Source organism: Serinus canaria, chromosome 3, assembly GCF_022539315.1.
Source record: "Serinus canaria isolate serCan28SL12 chromosome 3, serCan2020, whole genome shotgun sequence".
NCBI lineage: Eukaryota > Metazoa > Chordata > Aves > Passeriformes > Fringillidae > Serinus > Serinus canaria.
The window spans coordinates 69165572-69186769 of NC_066316.1; the positions used below are offsets into that span (position 1 = coordinate 69165572).

Here is a 21198-nt window from a genome sequence, read left to right on the forward strand (position 1 = left end):
TCACACTAAGCCGGATTTTGCTTGAAAAAGGCTCCTCAACAAAACATATGTTTTTAAAAATCACTCAGCTCATGGCTTAAGGCTCTTTTATTCTTCAGGAAGCAAAGTCATGAAAAGTTTATCTGCAAATTCAAGAAATGCCGGGGAAACCATGGCATTCAATGATTCTTCTTCTCTTTCTTTGTATTTTAGTTCAGTTACCATTTGCTGGGGCAGTTGCTCTACTCATCCACTACAGTTCCTAGTGGCCATGCCTTTTTTTCCTCTTGAAATTACCCAGGTTCATCAGATGGGTTATCTTTCACTGAGCTTCAATTAACTTTGTTTGCATTTTCCAAATTCTCAGTCAACAGGTCTTTCTCAGTAGTGATGCCAACACTGTCTTCACCCCTTACCAATTATTCAAACTTCATGTATGCATTTTTCATTCTGGTGACAGATCTAACAAAGGAGTCAAATGTCTCAGCCATTTTAAAGTCATTAATTTTTTTCCCTTCCTCATTTATTAATGGAATCTACTGCCACTCTAGTACTATTTTTTTAAAATCTTGATATATTTGCAGAAGATTACTGGTACCCCTAGCCCCTTTGTCTACCATTATCTCATTACACTGTCTTTTTGCCCTTGCATTTCCCTTGGAAGCTTTCATTGATTCTGCATATTCTTGCTTGGAAGCCATTCCAGAGCCTCTTTCTAGTATCCTTTGCTTAATCTTTACTTAATTCTTTCACATTCCTCACCTCCCCAACATCTGTATTATTTCTTGTTCCTGAACTTTCACTATTTAATATTTTAGAACATTATTCTTCCAAAAGATGTATTACAAGTATTTACCCCTGTATTTATTTGTTTATCTAAGTTTGCCTTCTTAGATATTCAATACCCACCCAAAGCTATCGCTGACTTTGCTATTATTTTTACACACTTGCTTCCCTGGTTTAGCCCTGTGTTAATCCATTATAGAGACCACTGATAAGTGTTTGGTTCTCATAATTATCTCATTCTTTACTTACAGAGTTAACTTTACTCAAAGCAAAGTGGATAGTATAGAAATACACTGCAACCAGCCTGTAAAAGTTTTTCACTAGGAACTGGTGGTTTTAGTTACAAAGAAAAAGAAATGAAAAGCCATTTTCTTTCAGATCTTGTTCAGTGCCTCTCAGACTGGCATAATCAGGGGCTGGAAGGACAAGAGGCTCACTGTGCAGAGGATTCATTTACCCCTCTCCCACCACTTCCTTAGAGCCTCCTAGCAGAACTGGGACCCTTTCACCAAGCTTTATAGTTGGCAGCTCTGTGGAGCCAAGATTCAACAATGTTGATACTTACTTGCCTTAAAAATCTTGATCATTCTCTTTGGGATCAGTCACTGTCTCTTTAGGATCAGTCATTGTCTCTTTGTAGCACATATGAAGAGCCAGGGCAGTTCAGAGCAAAGGTCTGTCTAGCCACACATCTTGTCTCCAGCAGGAAACAGCAGCGTGCCCCAAGGAAAGGGACAAATGCAGAGATGGTGGTGCATCCCTCTCTGCCCTCAGAAATTTGTGGCTCAAAGACTTCCTCAACCAGAGGTGGTAGATTCATACATAATAACCCTTCACAGATATTTTTTCTCTGGATCACTTGGTGGCTTACTGAATATTTTGTGAATTTTCAGAATACACAGAACTTCTGTGCATAAGAATGTGTGTTGTGTGGAGAAAACCCCTGGTATCAGGGGACAGAAACTATGTTCAAGGGACTGAAGCTTAAAATCAAAGCTTCTTAAGCTTGTTCAGCTACATTGCTTTCCCTTTTTGTTTCAGACTGTGAATGTCACTGTTTCCCAGTCTTGGCCAATGTTTTGTGAAACCTCCACGTAGTGCCGAGCAGGAAGCTAAAATTCAGGAGACACCTCCATCTCTCTTTTCACGACTTCACACAAAATCTGCAGTCTTTACTAAGTGGAAGGCTGAAATATGGCTCATGTTTTTTTCCAGAACTGAATCAACAAAAAAGTCACTGAGTAGTCATGCAATAGGCTTTCCAGGTTCCTGTATTTCTCTGGCTTAAAACCATTAAAAGCATTTTGAGGAACAAAGAGGGAGAGATTGCTTTTGAACCAGGCATCCATGACATGAGTGCCCCTGAAGCAGTCACAAGTGACTTGAAACTGCTACATTTACTACCTGGGGTTAACAGAATTCATCCCAACACAGCTTAGTAGTTTTTACGTGACAATCATTTGACACTTGCATAGCCTAGTTCCTCTGAGGTCTCTGGGTCAGTTGGCCAGCTCAACAGTAAAGGCTTCCTAAAACAGAAATGTATGCAGAGACCACCATTAAAATGGTTTTGGATTCATTTATGTTGTTGGGGTTTTCCTAATTTTTAGGCATTTATTAGTCCTGGTATTACCCATTGTAGATTAGGGTCTACCGTGGGTGATAGGTTAGAGGTAGGGTGTAGGGTTTGCCTACATGCCAAGGTCCCTAACAATCTGTGCATGTGTTTTTCTTCCTTCTAGGCATAATTTAAATGTTGCTGAATCATAAGCAAGCAAAGAAGAGTAAGTGGAGCATGTCAGTCTCTGTTCTTATCCTCTTCAGTTTGTATACTTATGAGGCAGAGACGGGCTCATTAAAAAGAGGAAGAATTTATCTCTGAAACCTCAAACCAATCCTGTTTATTTATGGATAGTTTTGAAAAATAGCTTGCCTTATTTATCATGGTGGGCAAATATCATGGAGAAAGCCATAATCATAAAACACATCTCAGTGCATAGCAGAACATGTCTTTCAAGCGGAATGGATGAGATTAAACCTCAAAGCTCTCATTAATGCGATCGGAAGCTTGGTGCCTAATTCTCCTTGATTATGCTAAAAAATTCTGAAAAAAAAGATGTAAACAAAAAATATCATTTCAGAAAGCCAGTTGGGGCTGCAAACAGATAAACATGCACTTTCCTGTCATCATTTGCCAAATTGAACTTTTAAATTAGGGAAGGAATGGTCAAGGACGTAATAAACCTTTCCAAGCCTGCTTACATAACAGACAAAGCCTATATCCCAAGTATGAAGAATTGTGTGTTCAACCACAATATAATAACCATAACCTTGCCCTGTAGCTTGTTATTTTTATGGAGATTTTATTATCCAGTATTAGCAGTTAATTATTATCACCTGAGGGTCTTTGTTAAAGGGGCAGTCCTGCTTATGTGTATTTTCTGAAAACATCTGGGGGCAGGGGAGTTGAAATTTCTCTTTTTCCAGAATAATGCTGCAAGCAGCTCATGGAGGGGCAGATCCAGCACCGCCCCAAGGCAAAGGAGCTGCTGATGGCATTGTGAGCCTCAGCACTGTATTCAGCAAATACAGCCTGCCTGCTAATTTTTGAGGACATTTAGGTCTGAAAGTTTCAATGCTTCCAGCGAGCCGCCTTTTTGTTTCACCCACAAAGGAGAGGCAAAGCAAGAAAAGCCCGGATAAATATTGGATATCCACGTGTCGTGCAGGTGGATGCTGGCTGCTCCTGCAGCGGGCGGAGGAGCACCTGCGAAGCTGCATCCTGGCAGGGTGCTGCCAGCGGGAGCGGCTGCCACGCTGCTGGGACAGGGACTCTGCTGTGATGCGTTGCGAGGCGGAGGACACCAGGCAGGAGGTGCCCGACATGTCCTGCCAGCGCCGGCCAGTGCAAACAGATGTGCTGAGCCTGATCTTTGCAGGGCTCTCTGCTGATTATGGCTTGTCAACACCCTGCCCCGCCCCACGTCCTGTAGTTGTGTTCTCCCAGACGCCTGCTTGTCTGATTCATCTCTCTTCTCCTGCTTGGTGTGCCCTAGATTTTTAGAAAAGTATCTTAAAGCCTTCCTCTTTTCCTTCTTTATAGTACCTCCTTTCCTTCTTTATAGTGGGGGTGTTTTTTTTTTTTTTAAATAATTCCCAATCCTTTGCACCTTTGCGGGTCTGCTACTTCTGCTTAGTTTCAGTAGACCTGCTACTCCTTATTATCTGCTCCAGTGCAATCAGAGAGAACCTTTTAAAATTTCATTCCCACCCCCTTCCCCTGAGGCAAAGAAATCATTTAGGCCTGCAGCAATATTAAAGTTCATCTGTCACTCCCTTTCCGCTCTTATCTATCAATGACTGTAGTCCCTCTGGGCTCTGTTTGTTTGCCAAGAGCATATTTAGGGAGTCTGTTATTTGTCTTTTATTCTTTTGCTGGTTTAACTCCATTTTAGCATTTTATTTCCTTGTCATGCCTCTGCAGCCATTTGGCTGTTAGCTCTGTCTCCATTCTCCTTCTCAGGAGGGTCCAGAGGTTAGAGATGAGTGGCAGAGAAAAGCATGGGGTGAAAACTCAGACTGAGCCAGGCCACCTCTTTCCCTCAGCTTCACTCATCTTTTGCCACTGACCTGGTAATTCCAGCTGTTTCTGTGTGGGCAGTGGTCTTGACTGGGATGCCTGGAGGTGTTCCCCTGTAGAGGAACCTCTTCACTGTCCTTCCCCAATATCGTTTGAGGCAGGAGGGAAAAGTGCTTCCCTCTGATTACCTAAATTTCCATATCTCATTCCATTAATTTGACAAATTTTTGCCACCTGTCAAAAACAGGAAATTGGATTTGACCTAGATTATGATCTCTAAAAATAATTATTGGTCGCAAGCACTCCCATCTCTTTGTAATCTGAGTATTCATTATCATCTTGATTAATTCTGATGACAGGATGGCATAGGATACCCAGGAGACATGAGACTTCCTCATTTATCTAATTCTTAGGTTAAGTGTGAATACCTTCAGATATGAAAAGAATGTATAGCACTTGCCCTGCCGCCATCAAACACTTTTGTGCTTCATATAACCTTTCACCGAAGTGGTGCTATTGAAAGAAACCCCATGCCTTTGTGTAGACATGAAATGATCTATTTGCTTTTGTAAATTGAGAAATTGCACTCAGATGGGTAAACTACGATGTTAAAAAAACCAAATAAATTAATCAACAAAATAAATTCTAAAATATATGGAAAAAAAGGATTGTTTCCAGACTCATCAGGTAAAACCTGATATTATGCTGCAAACTGGGGGTATCTTAGTTTTATTAATAATATTTAAAGGTAGCTCCTTTCACACAAGTAAAGCAACACACCTTAATTAATGAAAAAGCAGCAGAGAATCCAAAACTTGGTACTAGGTAGGTACATAAAGACAAAAAAAGTATTTGAAGAATTAGTATTGGCACATAATTCTTGTTTGTATAATATACTATCACTCAGGCATGGATCTGAAAGGGTTATCTTCACCTGCTAGGGTTTGGAAGAGTTCTAGCCATTGCAGTATCTTTAGAAAGGTCATTTATATATTTGTCTTTCAGAAATCACATTTCTGCTATTGATTGCTACATTGCAAAGGAGTGAATAGATTCCCCCTGTCATTTCAACCTTTTCTTCTCGTCTCCCTCCCTTTTATTACAGATACCTCCAATACCCCTGAAGGCTCCCAGCTGCACTTGGGGGTCTCTGCTCCCCTTTGCCCTTTCCTGGGCAGGTTGCAAGCAGGAGTCAGAGGGCTGCAGGCTGCCCTTTCTGTTCCTGTTGTAAATCCCAGACTAAGTCCTCTGGGCTTTCCTTACATTTATACAAATTTAATGGGAAAAGTATTCTCCTCAGCAGTGGCACGTTTCCCCTGACCATGTTGTGGCAGTAGCAGAGAAACTTCTGCAGTCTTTTGGTCACAGCCAAACCTTTCTCTCCTCCCTCTATTTTCTGACTAGTTTGCAAGAGCCTGGTCTTTTTCCTGACCTTTAGTTTGAGGTGATGCAGTGCCCAGTGCCTCCACACATCAGCTCTCATCCACACATGAAGGGGAGAAACATCCCTGTGTCTCCAAGACAAGTCTCAGTTCTTCCACTTGTCCCTGACAGAGCTCCTCATTGTTACTGATGATCCAGGGGTTGGCCAAGACTACCCTGCTCATTGTTTTGCACTCTCTGTCTTCATTGTTTCATGCCAAAGGCTCCAGATGGTGTCTGCACCGTTGTGTATTGCATTTTTTCTGTGAGCAGAGCCCAGGGTCACCTGAGTCCATACAAACACCAGTCCTCGCTGTCTAATTAAAAGGACCTGCGGCTGTTCCTTGTCCTTTGTATCCAGAGCAGTGACTTAGCAAATGAGAGTGCAATTATCATGATATTTACATCTCATCTCATTATGAAAAACCATCGACCAGATTTGCACATTCATAGCACTGCTGCTTTCTGGAGTTCATTCTGAGTAACTGCAAATACACCTCGTTACATTATACTGTAAGATGAGCATGGTGGCAAGGGAAAAAGGACAAATATGCACATAAACCCATTATTGGGTGTATATGGGCAGAGTCTCAGCAAATATAAATCACCAGAGCTCTATTGAAGTCAATGAAATGACAATCTACACAAGCCCCAAACCCACATTTACTCACATGCATTCGGTTTGTGTCATGCATGGAGATTCTCACACATCTCATCTGTCTTTGTAAGCTCAGTGTTTCTCTGGAGAGCTCATCCCTTCTCTCCTCAGCAGTTGGGATTGTCTCTTGGCTACCTGGGGCATTTCCAGGCTCTAGTTTAGGTGTCTGCGATCTCCCTCTACACACACTCTTCTGTTTGATTTCTGGTATTCTGCAGTGTGTACTTGCTTTCCATTTGCACTTCTCTCATTAAAAACTGGGCCTTGACAGAAAGAGATGAGCAGATGTGAGCAAGTAACATTTAATGCTTCTGTGTGCTGCTGCCTGCTAATGCAAAGTTTGCTTGGTGTGGATATAAACAAATGGAAACAGCTTTCCAGTTCTTGTTGTAAAAAAGCAGCATAAGTGGGGGTACAAATTATATTCAGGTGAAGATTGAGATTTATAATTCTGCAGAGACTAAGAATAAAAACATTAATGCACTTTCATTCCCATGTGCCTTTATTCATTTGATTTAAAGCCACAGCAAGCTGAAGTTGTCTTAAATCATTGAGGGGTTATACCATTAAAAAGTCACACGTGCAATGTTCATCTTCACGTGTTTTAGTAACTTCCCAAATTGGCATTCACTGGGGACCATCAGCTTTGTGAGAGATTAAGATTAGGAAGATACGGACCAAAAACCTTCAGCTAAGCTCTGAAAGAAGTATGAATATCTGAATGCAAATTTTAAAACCCCTGTTTGCTAAATCCTGATTTTATCCTCTAGCCTTCACATTCAATGGCAAACTCCTTTGTTTAGTGCTCAAGAACTTTTCTCTCCAGGTGTGAGGGTAGTGTCTTCTTGAGCCAAGATCCCTGCTGCTGCAGATCAGACAGCAGGGGCAGCTTGGTTTAAGAGCCTGGCAGCTGGCACATTTTTCCTTCCCCAGCAGGGACCTAAGGGTTTCGTGTTTATTAACACAATTCACCAGCTGGGATCACAGCTTCCCATAAGCAGTCAGATTGGAAACTTCTGCAAGTCCCCTCTTTCCCCTATGCCACCATCTCAGGCCAATACTTGCACTCAGAGATCCAATGTCCAGGGCTGCAGTGAGGCTGCCAAAGCCCTGCACACTCACAATCCCAAACTGAGGAAACCTCTGGGTGCCATTTTAATGCACTGTTGTGGGCTTTTTGTACCATAGCCTCAAGTCCTTCACCTGAACAACAAGATGCAGCTCGGCCATCAAGCAAGAATCCTTTGACCTGGACGGTGGATGATGTGGTGTGGTTTGTGAAGGATGCAGACCCTCAAGCTTTAGGCCCTCACGTGGAGCTCTTCAGAAAACACGTATGTAGAAGGCTACCCTTACCACCTCTAGGTAAATTAAGTCACAAGAGACAGCCAGCACATGTCACACATAGCCCCTCAGCTGCCTTGGGCTTCCTCAGCCTGGTTGAATGCAGGGCCTGGCAAGGAGTTCAGCACCTCTGGAGGGTTTGGGCTGAAGAAATCTCACTTATCCCTTGAGATGGTGGTTAAACCCCAGGGTGGGCTAGATCATTGTGGGTCCCTTCCAACTGAAACAGTTCTATTCTATTCTATTCTATTCTATTCTATTCTATTCTATTCTATTCTATTCTATTCTATTCTATTCTATTCTATTCTATTCTATTCTATTCTATTCCATTCCATTCCACTCTATTTTGTGCTCTGTTATGCTACACTATTCATTTCTATGTCAATGGGGAAACCATAACAGTGTCTTTAGAAAATGCTCAGTGTTTGTTCCCAGCTACTTCAGCATAAATTGTTTCTATGCCAAGCCTTAGAGAAAGCACTGAGGATCTGGTGCTCATTTTTCATTGTCAGATTGGCACAAAAAAACCTCGTTTCAATGACAATTTTTTTCTCAGGATATATATGATTCTTCTCTGAAGAGCATTTTTTATGTGTCTCTAGATATTTAGCAGGAGAAACCCAAAGCAGCCAATATTTTAATCTTTTCTCCCTCACTATTATGTAACACATAACCAAATTTAACAGACCTGCTGACTCTCTAGAGGATATGATAGTTGCTTTTCTGAGGATAACCTCCAGTGATGGAAATTTTATTATCCTTAATAAGTAAAGGGGAAACTTGTCTAATCTGGAGTTTCTTGTTCTGCTGCTGTATATGGATTTGACACCAATGTATCTATGAGCAATTTTTGACTCCTCCATCTCTCCTTAATCAATTCAGTCTGGCTATGAAAAATGGATTTTACCCTAAAAGTGACTTGTTTGTGTTTGGCTGGGGGTCATAAGTTTTCAAGTAAGTGCCTGGACCTAGGTCTAAATGAGAATTGCTCCCCAGCCCTTAGTGCTGACCATTCAGCACCCCCAGTGCTGCAGAGACAACAAGAGGGCTTGATCATTCCTTGACCCTGTGCCAGCAGAGACAAGTGGAGCTGTGGAGCTGCAGATGAGAGCTGAGGGATGAGAGCTGAGGGTGGTAAGTGGACTTCCAGCTACACTCTGCCTCCAGGACTTCCAGATACAGGAGAGGAGGTGGCTGAGGAGCAGCTGAAAATGAAGATGACCACAGGCCTTGGTGTCTGCTCACTCTAGGAAGGTATTGAGGCCATCTGCCATTCTGTAGACAGGTCTGTGGGATGAGAACAACAGCAGGCACAGCGGTGTAGGGCCAAATCTGCAGGTACAGGTTAGGTGCTGGCCAACCTTTCCTGCCTTCTGCCTTATAAGCTGATAATGAAAGCATGGCCTATATTGGTCATGTGGGCAACCAGGCACATAAACAAGCCACCTTCATACTTGAAGGAACTTGCTATAAAATTATTTTCTTACAGTATCAGAAGGGACTGTGCATCAAGAGAAAATCTTCATGCAAGAGAGTGAGAATTTACATGGTCTGAGGCATACAGGTATATCCCAAAGGGAAAAAACCCAACTTTTAAAGTTTTTATTGTAAATATGGAGAGTGCAAAAGCACCTTTTTTGTCGAGTTTCCATTTGTAACAAAGTAAGCTAATATGCAGCAGCAGGGCCTGGGAATGCTCCAGGCAGTCATGGGCCAGCTGCGCTGGAGAATGCCATGATACTGCAGCTGCTCTGCCGACCAAAGAGATCAAGCTAAATTGCCACTAAAGACTGTCCCTGTCATCCTTTGTTGCACACCCAGCACCCATGGGCTCTACTTATCATTGGTTTCCTTGTAAAATATGCCATAGGTGTGAGAACCTGGGTATGATTGCCACACAACTCAATTCAATTACACTTTTGAGTTATATATAGCCCTGCCATTTTTCAGCCTTCAAACCTCATCTGGATTAGCACAAAGACCCCAGGGGTGAGAGACAAGTGATTAGTCCATTAACCTCAGCCATATCTTCCTGTATGTTCAATCTTTCCATGGAGCAGGTGCATAATTTACTTAGAAGCACTTACTGTCATTGACAAGGCCCAGCTATCGGCCGAAATAGTTGGTTTGGCAATCAGCTCATCTGAGCTGGGAGAGAGAGGCTGCTGGGACCAGTAGGAAGAAAACAGCTGGAGGATGTATCCTGAACATGGGCAGTGTGCTTTCCTACTGCTCTGCCAGGCCATTTGGGTGTTGACCTCAGTCCTCAGAGCCAGCTCTTCCAGCCTGCAGCCCCATTCTTCACTGCCCCAAAAGGCGCTGCAGGATGTCCTGGCTCTGTTTGCTCTTCCCATTGGGAGCAGAAGCTTTGCTTCATGCCAAGACACCTAAGGAGCTCTGTCACAGGTAGCTCCTGAGAGTGTCCACCAAAGACTGAGAAATTTCCTGCACCTCCCATCAGCTGTTCCCTGCTCTGTCAGCAGGTCTGTGTGCCAAGGACAGCTGAGCTCATCGCTGATGGAGCTCTTGGTGTCACAGAAAGGAGCCACTGCCCTGGCCAGGGACCTTGCAGCAGCACTGTGTGAGATCCTGTGGAGACTCCATCAGCAGGACAGACTTGGCAGAAAGATAGGGGGAAAGGAAATGGAGGGGGGGAAAGGTGGCCCTGATGGCACTGAATGTTACCAGTTCCAGAGCTGGTTCAAAATCTACTGGGGCTAATGTACATGTGGGAACCACATTATCAAAGTCTTTTTAAAAATAATTTTTAAAAGGGCTGACACAGTAATGCTGTAAAGAAATCAAGCCAAGAATATGCACAGGGAAATGGCTAATATGGGCTATTTAATTGGATATGAATGCTCCCTCTGGCATACTATTGTCATGGAGTTTAATCTTGACCCCTACACAGTAATAATAATGGAAATAATAAAATGCTGAACTCAACATTTAGAAGCAGCTGCCTGCACACCTGACCCTTGACAGTGTTTTTACCCTATGGCACCACAGCTAAAGGACTTCTTATTTTATTTCCTATGCAAATAGTAATTGTATGTAACACTTATTCTTACTTTACATTAGCTTCCTTAAAATAATGGCAAGGAGAGCGGGGAGGTAGGGAGAGTTTCTATTATGAATAGAGTGGGGGTTGCAAAATGAGGAGCATTAATTGATTGAGTTAATCAGAAAGTGACCTTAACTGCTCCTCAGATAAATCACCTAGTGAATGGAATAATAATGATCAGGGCAAATTAGGATCCATAGCATTGCTTAATAAGTAGGCAATGGATCACAGTGGAAAGATCTGACCATCAAAACCATGGAACAGAGTGTAGGCAGCATTGCTGTGTGTGTATCTGTGTATGTGTATGCACACACACATAGCACTTGTGATGTTTTAGCTCTGACACTCCAAGTGTGTCAATCTGCTGGAAGCTGTTGAAATGGGTAGTATTTTTTGGCAGATCCACTGATGGAGTCAGGAAAAACCAAACAGACTTTGGGTCCAAGGAAGAACAGTACAGCTGAAAGCATCTGTGTTCTTCAGCCCATAGTAAAGGAGAGTCTGTTTCTCCGTGCGCTCTTTTGTGGTAGTACTGTAATTTCAAAAGGTTTTCAAGCCAACAGTTCTGGGATAAACAGCTGAGCTTGATGGCAATTTCCTCTACTTACATGAGGGTTAAATTAAAATTTAACAAATTTAATAATAAATGTAATTAAATAAGCAAGTTACTACTGTCTTGAATCTGAGAAAAAACTATATATATATATATATATATATATATATATATATATATACACACATGCATGTATACCATATCCTTGCATCACTGGGTATAAGTGTGCTGGGGATATGTGGAACCCACAGATAGCTGTAGACAAAACTGAAACTGAGATCCAGAGGTGTTCTCTTAGCAGTTTAATATGGCTACATCCTTCGCTGTCTCCATCATTCATACCTTTCTCCCAAGGCTGACTGGCTTTTCTCAGAATTGCACTTAGAGCAACACTGATTTTTTAAAAATTCTACTTTTAATTACAAAATACATTGAAAACCTAAACTAATCTTATAGTTCCTTGAAGAATAAAAAGCAGTATTTAATTACACCTTTCTTTATGGCTTCCTTCTATCACACCTCAGATTTCAATTTTTTAAATGAAATTTCAAAATGCATGACATTTCAGGTAGCTCTACCCTAAATTACATGCTGTTTCTAATTCACCTTGTTTAATGTGTCAGGACACAGCACTTAAAGGGGGGGCTTACACATTTTGATTCTCTTCCTCTCTTTTGAAACCAGGAAATTGATGGCAATGCTTTGTTGCTGCTGAAAAGCGACATGATCATGAAATACCTGGGGCTGAAATTGGGACCAGCACTGAAACTGTGTTACCACATTGATAAGCTCAAGCAAGCCAAGTTCTAATACTTTCTTGAACAACAGAATCTGAGCTAAATCTAGATGGAAGACTAAAGGTAACATGTTGCCTTACAGAAATGCATTCATTTGCAGATTGCTTTTCCTTCTTTTTTATCAAAGACTTTGTCTTTTTTAACATTTGTGCGTTGTCACCTTTTTTTAATCCAGTGGGATCTTTTGGGCTGCTTTGTGTTAATAATTTTCCAAAAAGTATATAATTACAATAATTATTTTGTATCATTAATATTATTATGATTATAGTAAGTCCTATTTTTGTAACCAGAAGTGGGAAATCAAAACCAAACACAGCTAGAGCATATGCATAGGACTGCTAGAAGACAAACCAAGAGTCCCTCACTTGCCGCCTCTGAGCAGCAATCGCTGACCTGCATCGCTTGGGCACCAGCTCCACTCTCCGTGCTCTGCCCTAAAAAGGGCTGGAAAAGTGCAGCCTTTGGTCACCTTTTGTCTGATGGAAACTGACCCGTGTCTTGCACTATCCGGAAAACTTGAATTATTCACTTAAACAACTGAAAAAAACCAAACAAACGTGAACAAAGGAAAGGGGAGGGGGAGGAGAAAAAAGAGAAGAAGAGAGAATTTTGAAAAAGAGGGAGGGGAAGGCTTTTCGCCCAGCTGAAGAACTTTATCCCGCTAGAGGGAGCAGCCCTAGCAGATTTGTGGCTGAGCTCGGATGCTGCGGGGCTTTGCGTCTGACGGGCTTCGACCGTCGTGACTTTCCTACCGAACACGTCCGTAAACGCCGCCGAGGAATCGCGGGCTCCCAGCAGGATGCTCCCGCCGCCGTTTACAGCTCATCCATTCAAGAGGAGCCCGAAGGCAGAGAGTGTTTGCGGCAGGATGTTTCCCGTCTCGGAGGGAGGGTGGGAGGGTGGATGGATCCCACGGTGTCTGGCGCTCACAGCTGCCAGCTCCGCTCCCTGAGCCGCCGCCGCGCCGCTCCAGGAGAAACCTGACTGCCTGCGCTTGTTTTTGTTTGCGTCTTTAAAAAACGAGGAGGCCGGGTGGGATTGTTCCTCACGAGGACCTGCACTTTGCACAGGCCCAGGACAAATGCTGTAGGGTCGGTTCCTGATTGTGCTGTGGCTTTCAGTACACAGACGGATGTGTTGGACTTTCTGTCTCAAGTGAGATAAAAATTCACTTCTGCCTCTTACACAAAACTAAAAGGTGCTTATTGACACTCCTTGTAACTGAGGGGGACAAAACAAGTCTCAGGCTGAGGAATGTGTATGAATCTGTGGAGTATGTCCTTGTTTTCATCCACAAAGGATGACTGTGAAGGGACACATCATCCGTACAGTTCAAACCCCTAGTGCGTGACAGGGAGGGGTAGCAAGTGTTTGTAAGTCATGCAGGTGATTTTAGAGCTAGTTAGCTCAACTTTACTGAGAAACAGGGTCCTGATAGTATGCAAGATTGTTTGACCCTGTTTACGTAGAAAAGAATGTTACCAAAAATACCTCATGAAATAAAATTCAACTTGATGCATGTTGCTAGACTAGAACGCCTACAAAAAGAAACCTTTTGAAAGGCTTTCCCCTGGAAATCCTTAAAAATAGGAGAAACAATATCCTACAAGACTTTCACTAAACTCCTGGAGTCTAGTCTCCTAATTTAAAAAACTTGTCATAAATTTGCAGGATTGGATCGTTACAGGACTGACCAGCTTTCAGCAAATCCTGTCTGCATGCTGAAATACCCTAAATAAGAATAGCTGAGGAACTGTGTTAAATGAAAAGTCATATATGTCATTGAGTGGCGTAATATAGGGAACCCTAAACGTGCCAATGCTTGTAGTACAGCACCCACCTACATCACTTTGTGTCTGTGGTATAAGGAATGGAAATCTCTTTGGTCAGCTGTCTGGTTGAGGCAGAGGTGACATTCCATCAACAGCAAACCTATACAGATCATTTTTCACTCTTACATTCCCAAAACATGTAAAAATCTTGCTGTATTAGTAATATCTCCTTCAGAGAGTCCTCAAACAATCTTTTTTCCCCTCTCATAATTACAAACTTAGTTAACCTTTCTCCATATTTCAAAATGGGATTTTAATTCTTTCACTTAAAACCCCACCTTGCTGTAATATATCAGTAATCAGAGCTGGTTAGACTTTATCAGATGGCTTCAATGCTGGAAAATCCCACTTTGTCAAAATCAAAACTCTTCATAAAAGCATGTCACTTTCTAACATTAAATTCTATTTAACTGAAACTACAGCTTTCAGTAGTGTCAAAACATCATTTTGACATTCTGGAAGCGGAACATTTTTGTTCCAAGAATATTTTTGCATTTGATTGTGTTTTCCTGGAGGATCTGTAGCTTCACATTTTGTTCTGAGAGTGGGGAGGGAAAAAACCACAACCCACAACTAGATTTTCCTCAGCAAGAAGCCTTCTGATTCTGTTCTGTGTCTCACCCCTGTTTTGTGTCTCACCCCTGTTCTGTGTCTCACCTCTTCCCTCTACTCCCTGCCCCTACTCCAGATGTTACAGCTGTGGGGGCTGATCATACCAGGACAACGTGAAGAGACTCCATGGTGGAAATTATGTTCATACACATGATTTAACCTGCTGAGATGGTTTTCATGTATGCACCTGACACACACAGTCGGTGGTGCCATCTCATGTGATATCACACTTGTAGGTACATCAAGGACTGTCCAGGCCATGATATTTAATGTTCTGTTTTTCACAGGGGAGGCAGTTAGTGGAGTCCTTTTACATGTAAGTAATGCTTATGACTAAATTTCCTCATTGCATGATGTTGTTTTGTTTTATTTCACTTGAGAGGCAATTAGGAGACAAACATTATTGCAATCGCTGTAATATAGAAATTGTACCTAATTTTTATCTTTCAAGTCTTGTCAGTGAAGGTAATTAAACAGCTCTGCTGTGCTGAGGGGGTCAGGCTGTCTCCTCAGAATAGGCACTAAAGAACCAGAGTCTGCATGTCAGCTGCTTCTCCATTGGCTGCTGCTTTAAGCTTTGCCTGTAGAAATTACTTCTCTTGATATTCCTTTCACAGCTCTCCCTTCAGACTGTAGCCAGCCAGTTGTATTTTTTAACTGTTCCCAACAGGTGGGTGGATGTGTGGTACCTTTAAAAGCAACACATGTGCCTCTTTTCTTCTTTTAAGCACTTGTAGTTGGATCAAAAGGCACTTTGGTTGCTCCAGGGAGTTTCAATTTTTTGTGAGTTTTCACTTTTTTTTTTTTTTTCCTTAAAAAGCAAGCAGTTGAAGCCCAAGGACTTGGGGACCATTCCTCCCATGCTTGAGTGGTGGTTACAGGGTATTGGGAGCACAGAGCCAGTGCTCCCTGGCAGACCATCTTCTTGGATCCGCTGTGGCTGACCAGCTCAGCCTCAGCTGCCAGAGCTGGCCAGCCTCACTGCTTCCCATCCACCTGCCTCTCCTCTCACACCAGCAAATGCCTCCTTCCCAGCCAGACCTATTTGCATTTCAAGAAATGCCTCTGGGAATGCCTCCACCTCTCTGAGCCCACTGTCTTGCTTGGCAGGCAGAGGAGTGCAGCAGCCTTTGCAGCGTCAGCAGCTTTGCTCAGCATGATTCATGCAGGCAGGCACCCTTGGGACCGGCATGTAAAGCATCACTCTGGGCTGTTGTTGGCCTTAAACTGATGGCTGGATTTCTATAGCTTGTCAGCAGTCTTCATGAGTTACACTTCATGCGTTTGTAAGGAATGGATGGCTGTGAGAGACTAAATGGAACGTTATTAGCAAAACCAGCAATAATTAGTAGAACAACAAGAAAATGGCTGATAAAGTCTTTGTGTGGAAAGAATGCCCCAGTTGGATCAGCAGCAGGAGCACACACCATCCTCTGAAGCCTGGTCCTGGCTGCGGCAGCCCTGGGTGTCCATTCCTCTCTCCCTGGCACAGCCACCCCATGGCTCATTCCTGCCCATGGGATGCAGCATGCCCCATCACTGGCTGCACTGTCTGGGGGCTGAGCAATCTCAGGGAGGAATCTGTCAGCTCTTACTGCCCCAAAACATACCCAAAACTCTCAGTTAATTAGTTAGTGCCTTCTTTATTTGCCTGCCTACTCTCTCTTTTCATTTGAATAGCATCTGTCTAAAAGAAAGACACCACAAGGGAGATCCCCCAGGTCCTTCAAGCAGCCTGTGAATGACCCCTCAGCTCACCCCACAGAGGAGCATCTCCAGGCTCAGACATCTGCCTGGATACAACTGATCCTCCCTCAGCACCAGAAATTAAATGGCCCCTTTTTATTAATTAAAATTAAATGCTTTTCAGGGCCTTCCCCTCTCCAACCTACAGCGTCCTTCCACAGAGCCAGTTTCTCTCTTCTTCCCAAAGCAGCAAGGAGGGAGACAGAGGAGGTGCCTGAAAGGACTGCCTGCTGCTGGCTGATCCAGCAAGGCAGCAGGCATGGAAGGACCAAAACCAGCTGCTCCCCTGGTTTGAAACTGGTTTGGCTGGGGAGAGGTGTCATGCCCAGGGATTTGGTCTGGGGGATTTCCCTGTCAGACACATGCAGGTTACACCCCAACATTTCAGTCTGCACCTTCAGTCAGTTGCACATTCAATCTTTTGCAGTGTGGATTTTGTCTCCAAATCCACCTTCCTGAGCTTGTGTTAGGGAACTGCTCTGCTGGCACGGTTGCTCCCACATGAACTGGCTTGGGATTGCTAGGGAAATAAGTCATAACAAGCACATTGAGGGTAAAAATTCAGGGAAATGGCAGGTCAGCAAGATCCTCCTTCCCTTTCCAGGTGCTTCTGTGGGCAGAACTTTACTCAGCAGCTCCATAATGGGGCAGAATGTGCTGATTTTTAGTTGAGGTAGAGTTAAACCACGACACCCACACACCTCGCCACTGGCAACTGGGTCATATGGAGCCATAGGGATTTTCCTTCTCTCACCAGGGAATATGGTCCTAAATTCACACACCTTTATCAGAGAAGGCAAGCATGTAGCCGCACACATTGCCTCTGATGCCTTGAAGCAGTTGCATGCTGTTCTCCAATCCATGCTCCCTTCATGGACAATTGGAATTCGATTCCCTTGGAAATCTAAAATTTTCCTTGAGAAAGAATCACTTTTATTCACTGCCATGAGTTAAATATCATGGAAACATGACTGCTAACAATTTGCTTCACATAATTTGTGCTAATGCTAATAAGCAACAGCTGCAACACTTCCTGTTGTAAATTCTTTTGTGGTTGCAGCGGAATTATCACATCTGTGCTTCACAAATCCGATAGACTCTAGCACAGCTCGCTCATTCTGGCCCCAGCTCCAGCAAATCCCGGTGCCTCAGAAGTACAGCTACAGAAAGATCTATTTACAGTCCCTGTCTTCCTTCATTCCCAAAGCCTCTCCTCCCCACCAGGTACCTGGAGCAAGAGGGGTCGGGGCTGAGGGGGATGTGGCAGCCTGGGGCTCAGCCAGTGTGTGCATGGTGTGGTTGGAGCAGATTGCTTTCAGCAAAGATATCACTGACCAGCCAGGTTTACTGCAGTTCAAGCAGACAGGTTTTGGTCAGAGGCTAAGTACAGGAGAAAAGTGATTTATTAAAGAAAAAGAAAGAAATATGAGTGTGCAATACCCTGCCACCATAAGACTTAAGCTGAAACCCAAGAATCCTTCAACTGTAATCTAAAGAAAAATGTTTCCCTCACTCAAGACTCTAAATAAAGCATGTTAGGCCAAACCCAGGTCCCACTGAGGTCTGCATAAGTTTTTCTATTGGATTCATAAGACTGGGGCTTGGCTCATAAACCAGGTCAAGCTTCAGCCACATCCCATAGTAACCAGAGCCTAACAAGCTATTCCACCCTCTCTTATGAAGAGCAGAGACCGGCCGCTGCTGGCCAACCCCCTCTCCCCTGCTCCCAGGAGAGCTGCTGGCTTACTGGAAGAGAGTTCTTCCAGCTGCACCTCTACCTGACCCCAACACCTTCCCCTGTTAGCTTTGCATTTTAGCTATGAGTTTTGTGGAAGGTGGTTTGAGTTTTCAACTTTGGAGCAAACCAAAGCCCATGCCCTGAGGATTTCAGTGGTTCCACTAGGCAGAAACTTGCACTGATTTGAACATGACTGTACTGGGAGATTTCCACACGTTCCTGAGGCGAAGGCTGAGGTGGAATTTAAAAATAAAACTTTTCAAAATGAGTCTCAGTGACCCACAACTTTTGGCTCCTTCAGCATCCACCACACTTCATTATACTTCAAATGGTCAAGTCTCTTGGTAGTGCCATAATCAGACAGGAATAGCTCAAAGAGCTTCAGAAGAGACTCCATCTCTGACTACAGAGTCTTGCTCCTCTTGGTCTATGGGCAGCTGCCAAAAAGCAGCATTTGGGGAGAATGTGTCTGTGTGTTGCTCAGAGAGGTTTGCCTGGCTGCACAGACAGGCTGTGAACTGAGTGAAATAATGGAAGGAGAGAGCATCTAGGAAGGAGGGGCTTTTAAAATGGGAAAGCCCCTGGCTCCACTGGGCTTCCCATGGAGTTTGTGCCCTGTCTCCAGGCAGCCCTGTCTGTATTGAACTTGCCCTGCATAGCACAGCATGTCTTTATTACCCAGAGTCTTCCCTTAGTGTTGTATAAAAGTGGGATCATGCTGCCCTTTGTGAACATGAAATATGTGCAACCAACTCCATTTTGTCAGACATCTCTAAAAAAGTGAGGAATAGCAAAAATCTGAAATCCAAGCAGCACAGGAATGAGGACATTTCAGGGTGGAGCAGTTTCACAGGTTTCAGTGTCTTCCGGCTGAAACGTAGAAGGAGAGAAAAACAGCTTCTGAACTGAAGTGAATACAAGCCAGTGAAAGACTAGTGATGAATTTTGATGGTTTCCTGATCTGTAGTGTGTTTTATGGCCCTGAGCATTTGCTGTAGTGGCAGTGCAGTGAATTGATCTGCATGTCTAGGTTCCAGTCAAACCAAATGACTGCCTCTAAAAACTATCTGTCTTCTTCATGGCTCTTCTAATATGCCGTAACATCCAGAAAGTTTCCAATCAGCTTGGCAAGAGTCAGTATTTAAAGAAAAACATCTCTTTTTTCCTTTTTTTTTTTTTTAATTTTTTAATCTTGTGTCACAAAACTTCAGAAAGCAGCTATAGCCACAGCTGTGTAGCAGGTCAACATACCCATCTTTTCATTTCATGCCTCTCAGAAACCTAGTAGCAAAAAAATTTTTTGCTTACCTAGTCTATGTACACACAAGAAGCCAACCTAGATTCCAGTCTTCCACTGACCCTATAAATGGAAGTGTTAAATATAGTAGAGTTATTGACACTCTAAATTTAGTAGAGTTGTGACACATTCTTATCAGTGTAAACAAAATCCATATCTCATTTGATAGACCTGTCCTCTGACAATACTGAAATTTAAATGCAAGCTGATTTGGCTGCTGTTATCAAAACCTGCTATTGGTGTCACAACAATGTGTAAGGATTGTGTCCAGTGCTGTGCAGGGATACTGTGAGATGCTCAGCCTGCCTTGGAGGCTTGACAGCTTTGCAGGGCAAAAGAGACAACCTAAGGAGAAGGGTTTCCTGGAGACAGTTTTTGTTTCCTATTGTAGATAAATGCTGAAAACAAAGAGAAGCAAATGGCATGAATTTCCCACAATGATGTGAGTGGAAAATGGCAGAACACTGAGGAAAATGAAGCAAAACTTCCATGAAGGTGAACAGCATTGCCTTCTTCCCAACACTCTTAAGCCTGGCCTTTGGTGAAGGCAGGGATCTGAACCCAAGCCTCCTGGTTGAATCTAGTGCCTTAACCACAAGAGCCTCTACTCTCACTTTACTCCGGCTTTTCTCCCAGTGCTGTCCACATCTGTGTCCTCACACAGCCCTTAACTACATCCTTATGAATCTGAAAAGTAGCACCCAAACCGGCCTTTAAAGGTCACTTAGTCCTTTGCCCTGCACTCATTCTTCTCCACCTCAGTCTTTCTCTGTTATCTACGTTTTTTTTCCCTGGAGCTTCCCACCCCTTTCCGTTCCTATCTTCTCGCTGTAGTTAGTTTCATTTTTATCTCCCCAGTTCCATTCCTGCAGCATTGCTTCTTTTTCTTCCTTTCCCTCTCTCAGTATCCATGCACGTGTCTCCTCCACCCTTGCCACAATTCCTTCTCTACCTTTTGGCTCTTCCCCATTCTTCCATTTCCCCTCTCTCTCTGTCTAATTTTCTGCAACCCTTTCTTTCCTTTCAATCAAGTGCCCTTTACAGGATAATCTTGTACCAGTTCTACTGTGACAGAAACTACCAGGCACTGACATCTTTGAATTAGGTTGTCTGTACATTTTTTGACACACTCTTTATCTCATACAAAAACTCTTCTGCTGCTTTCATTCCCCAGCATGAAAGGCACTTCTTGAGAATGGTCTTTAACTAGTTGGCTGATGACTATTTGCAATAAATATCTCATTAAAGGCTCGGCACTTTTATGAAGGATAAGTGCAGTTTCTCCCTCTAGCTTCCATCTTCTCCTGTGCTGCCTATTGATATTCAATCTGCTAAAATTCTCCTTGTTAGAAGAGTCCCTGTTACACTGCTCACTGGGATGAATCCTTGGCTCCCACCCTGTTGCTGATGGCCACACGGACCAGGCTTGGACCTGTGAATGGCACACCATTAGGCAGGTGTGAGCACTGATGTGTACAGAGACACCAGCATCGCTTCCCAAAGCTTGGAGAAGGTCCAGCTTGCTTCCAGCCAGCATCAGAAAGTTGGTTGGAAAGAAGAGGTGCCCATTGCCAATGATAAGGGCAACAGAAGGTAGGAAAGAGCCATCCAGTTGGAGGAAGAGAAGTGACATTGGCCAGCTGGAAGGTGGTGGTGTGATAGACAAAACCAGCAGTGAGGGAAGGCCATCCTTGTAAACCTATATTGAGAATGGGAAAGAAATCTGTGTGGCAACTGGCATTTCAATATTTACAGCACCATCCTTCATACTGAAATGTGTGCAGTAATGC

At 43.4% G+C, this 21198-nt stretch overlaps 2 protein-coding genes across 3 annotated transcripts in view; both read left to right on the forward strand.

The window, feature by feature from the left end:
• SCML4 (Scm polycomb group protein like 4) overlaps positions 1–12358 on the forward strand; it is a 43286-nt gene extending 30928 nt beyond the window's left edge. The window contains exons 6-7 of the mRNA XM_009093153.4: positions 7614–7759; positions 12071–12358. Of these exons, the coding sequence (XP_009091401.3) occupies positions 7614–7759; positions 12071–12196 (272 nt within the window). The 3' untranslated portion in view covers positions 12197–12358. The remainder of the gene's footprint in view (positions 1–7613; positions 7760–12070) is intronic.
• SEC63 (SEC63 homolog, protein translocation regulator) overlaps positions 1–21198 on the forward strand; it is a 564354-nt gene that overhangs the window by 121099 nt on the left and 422057 nt on the right. The window lies entirely within an intron of this gene.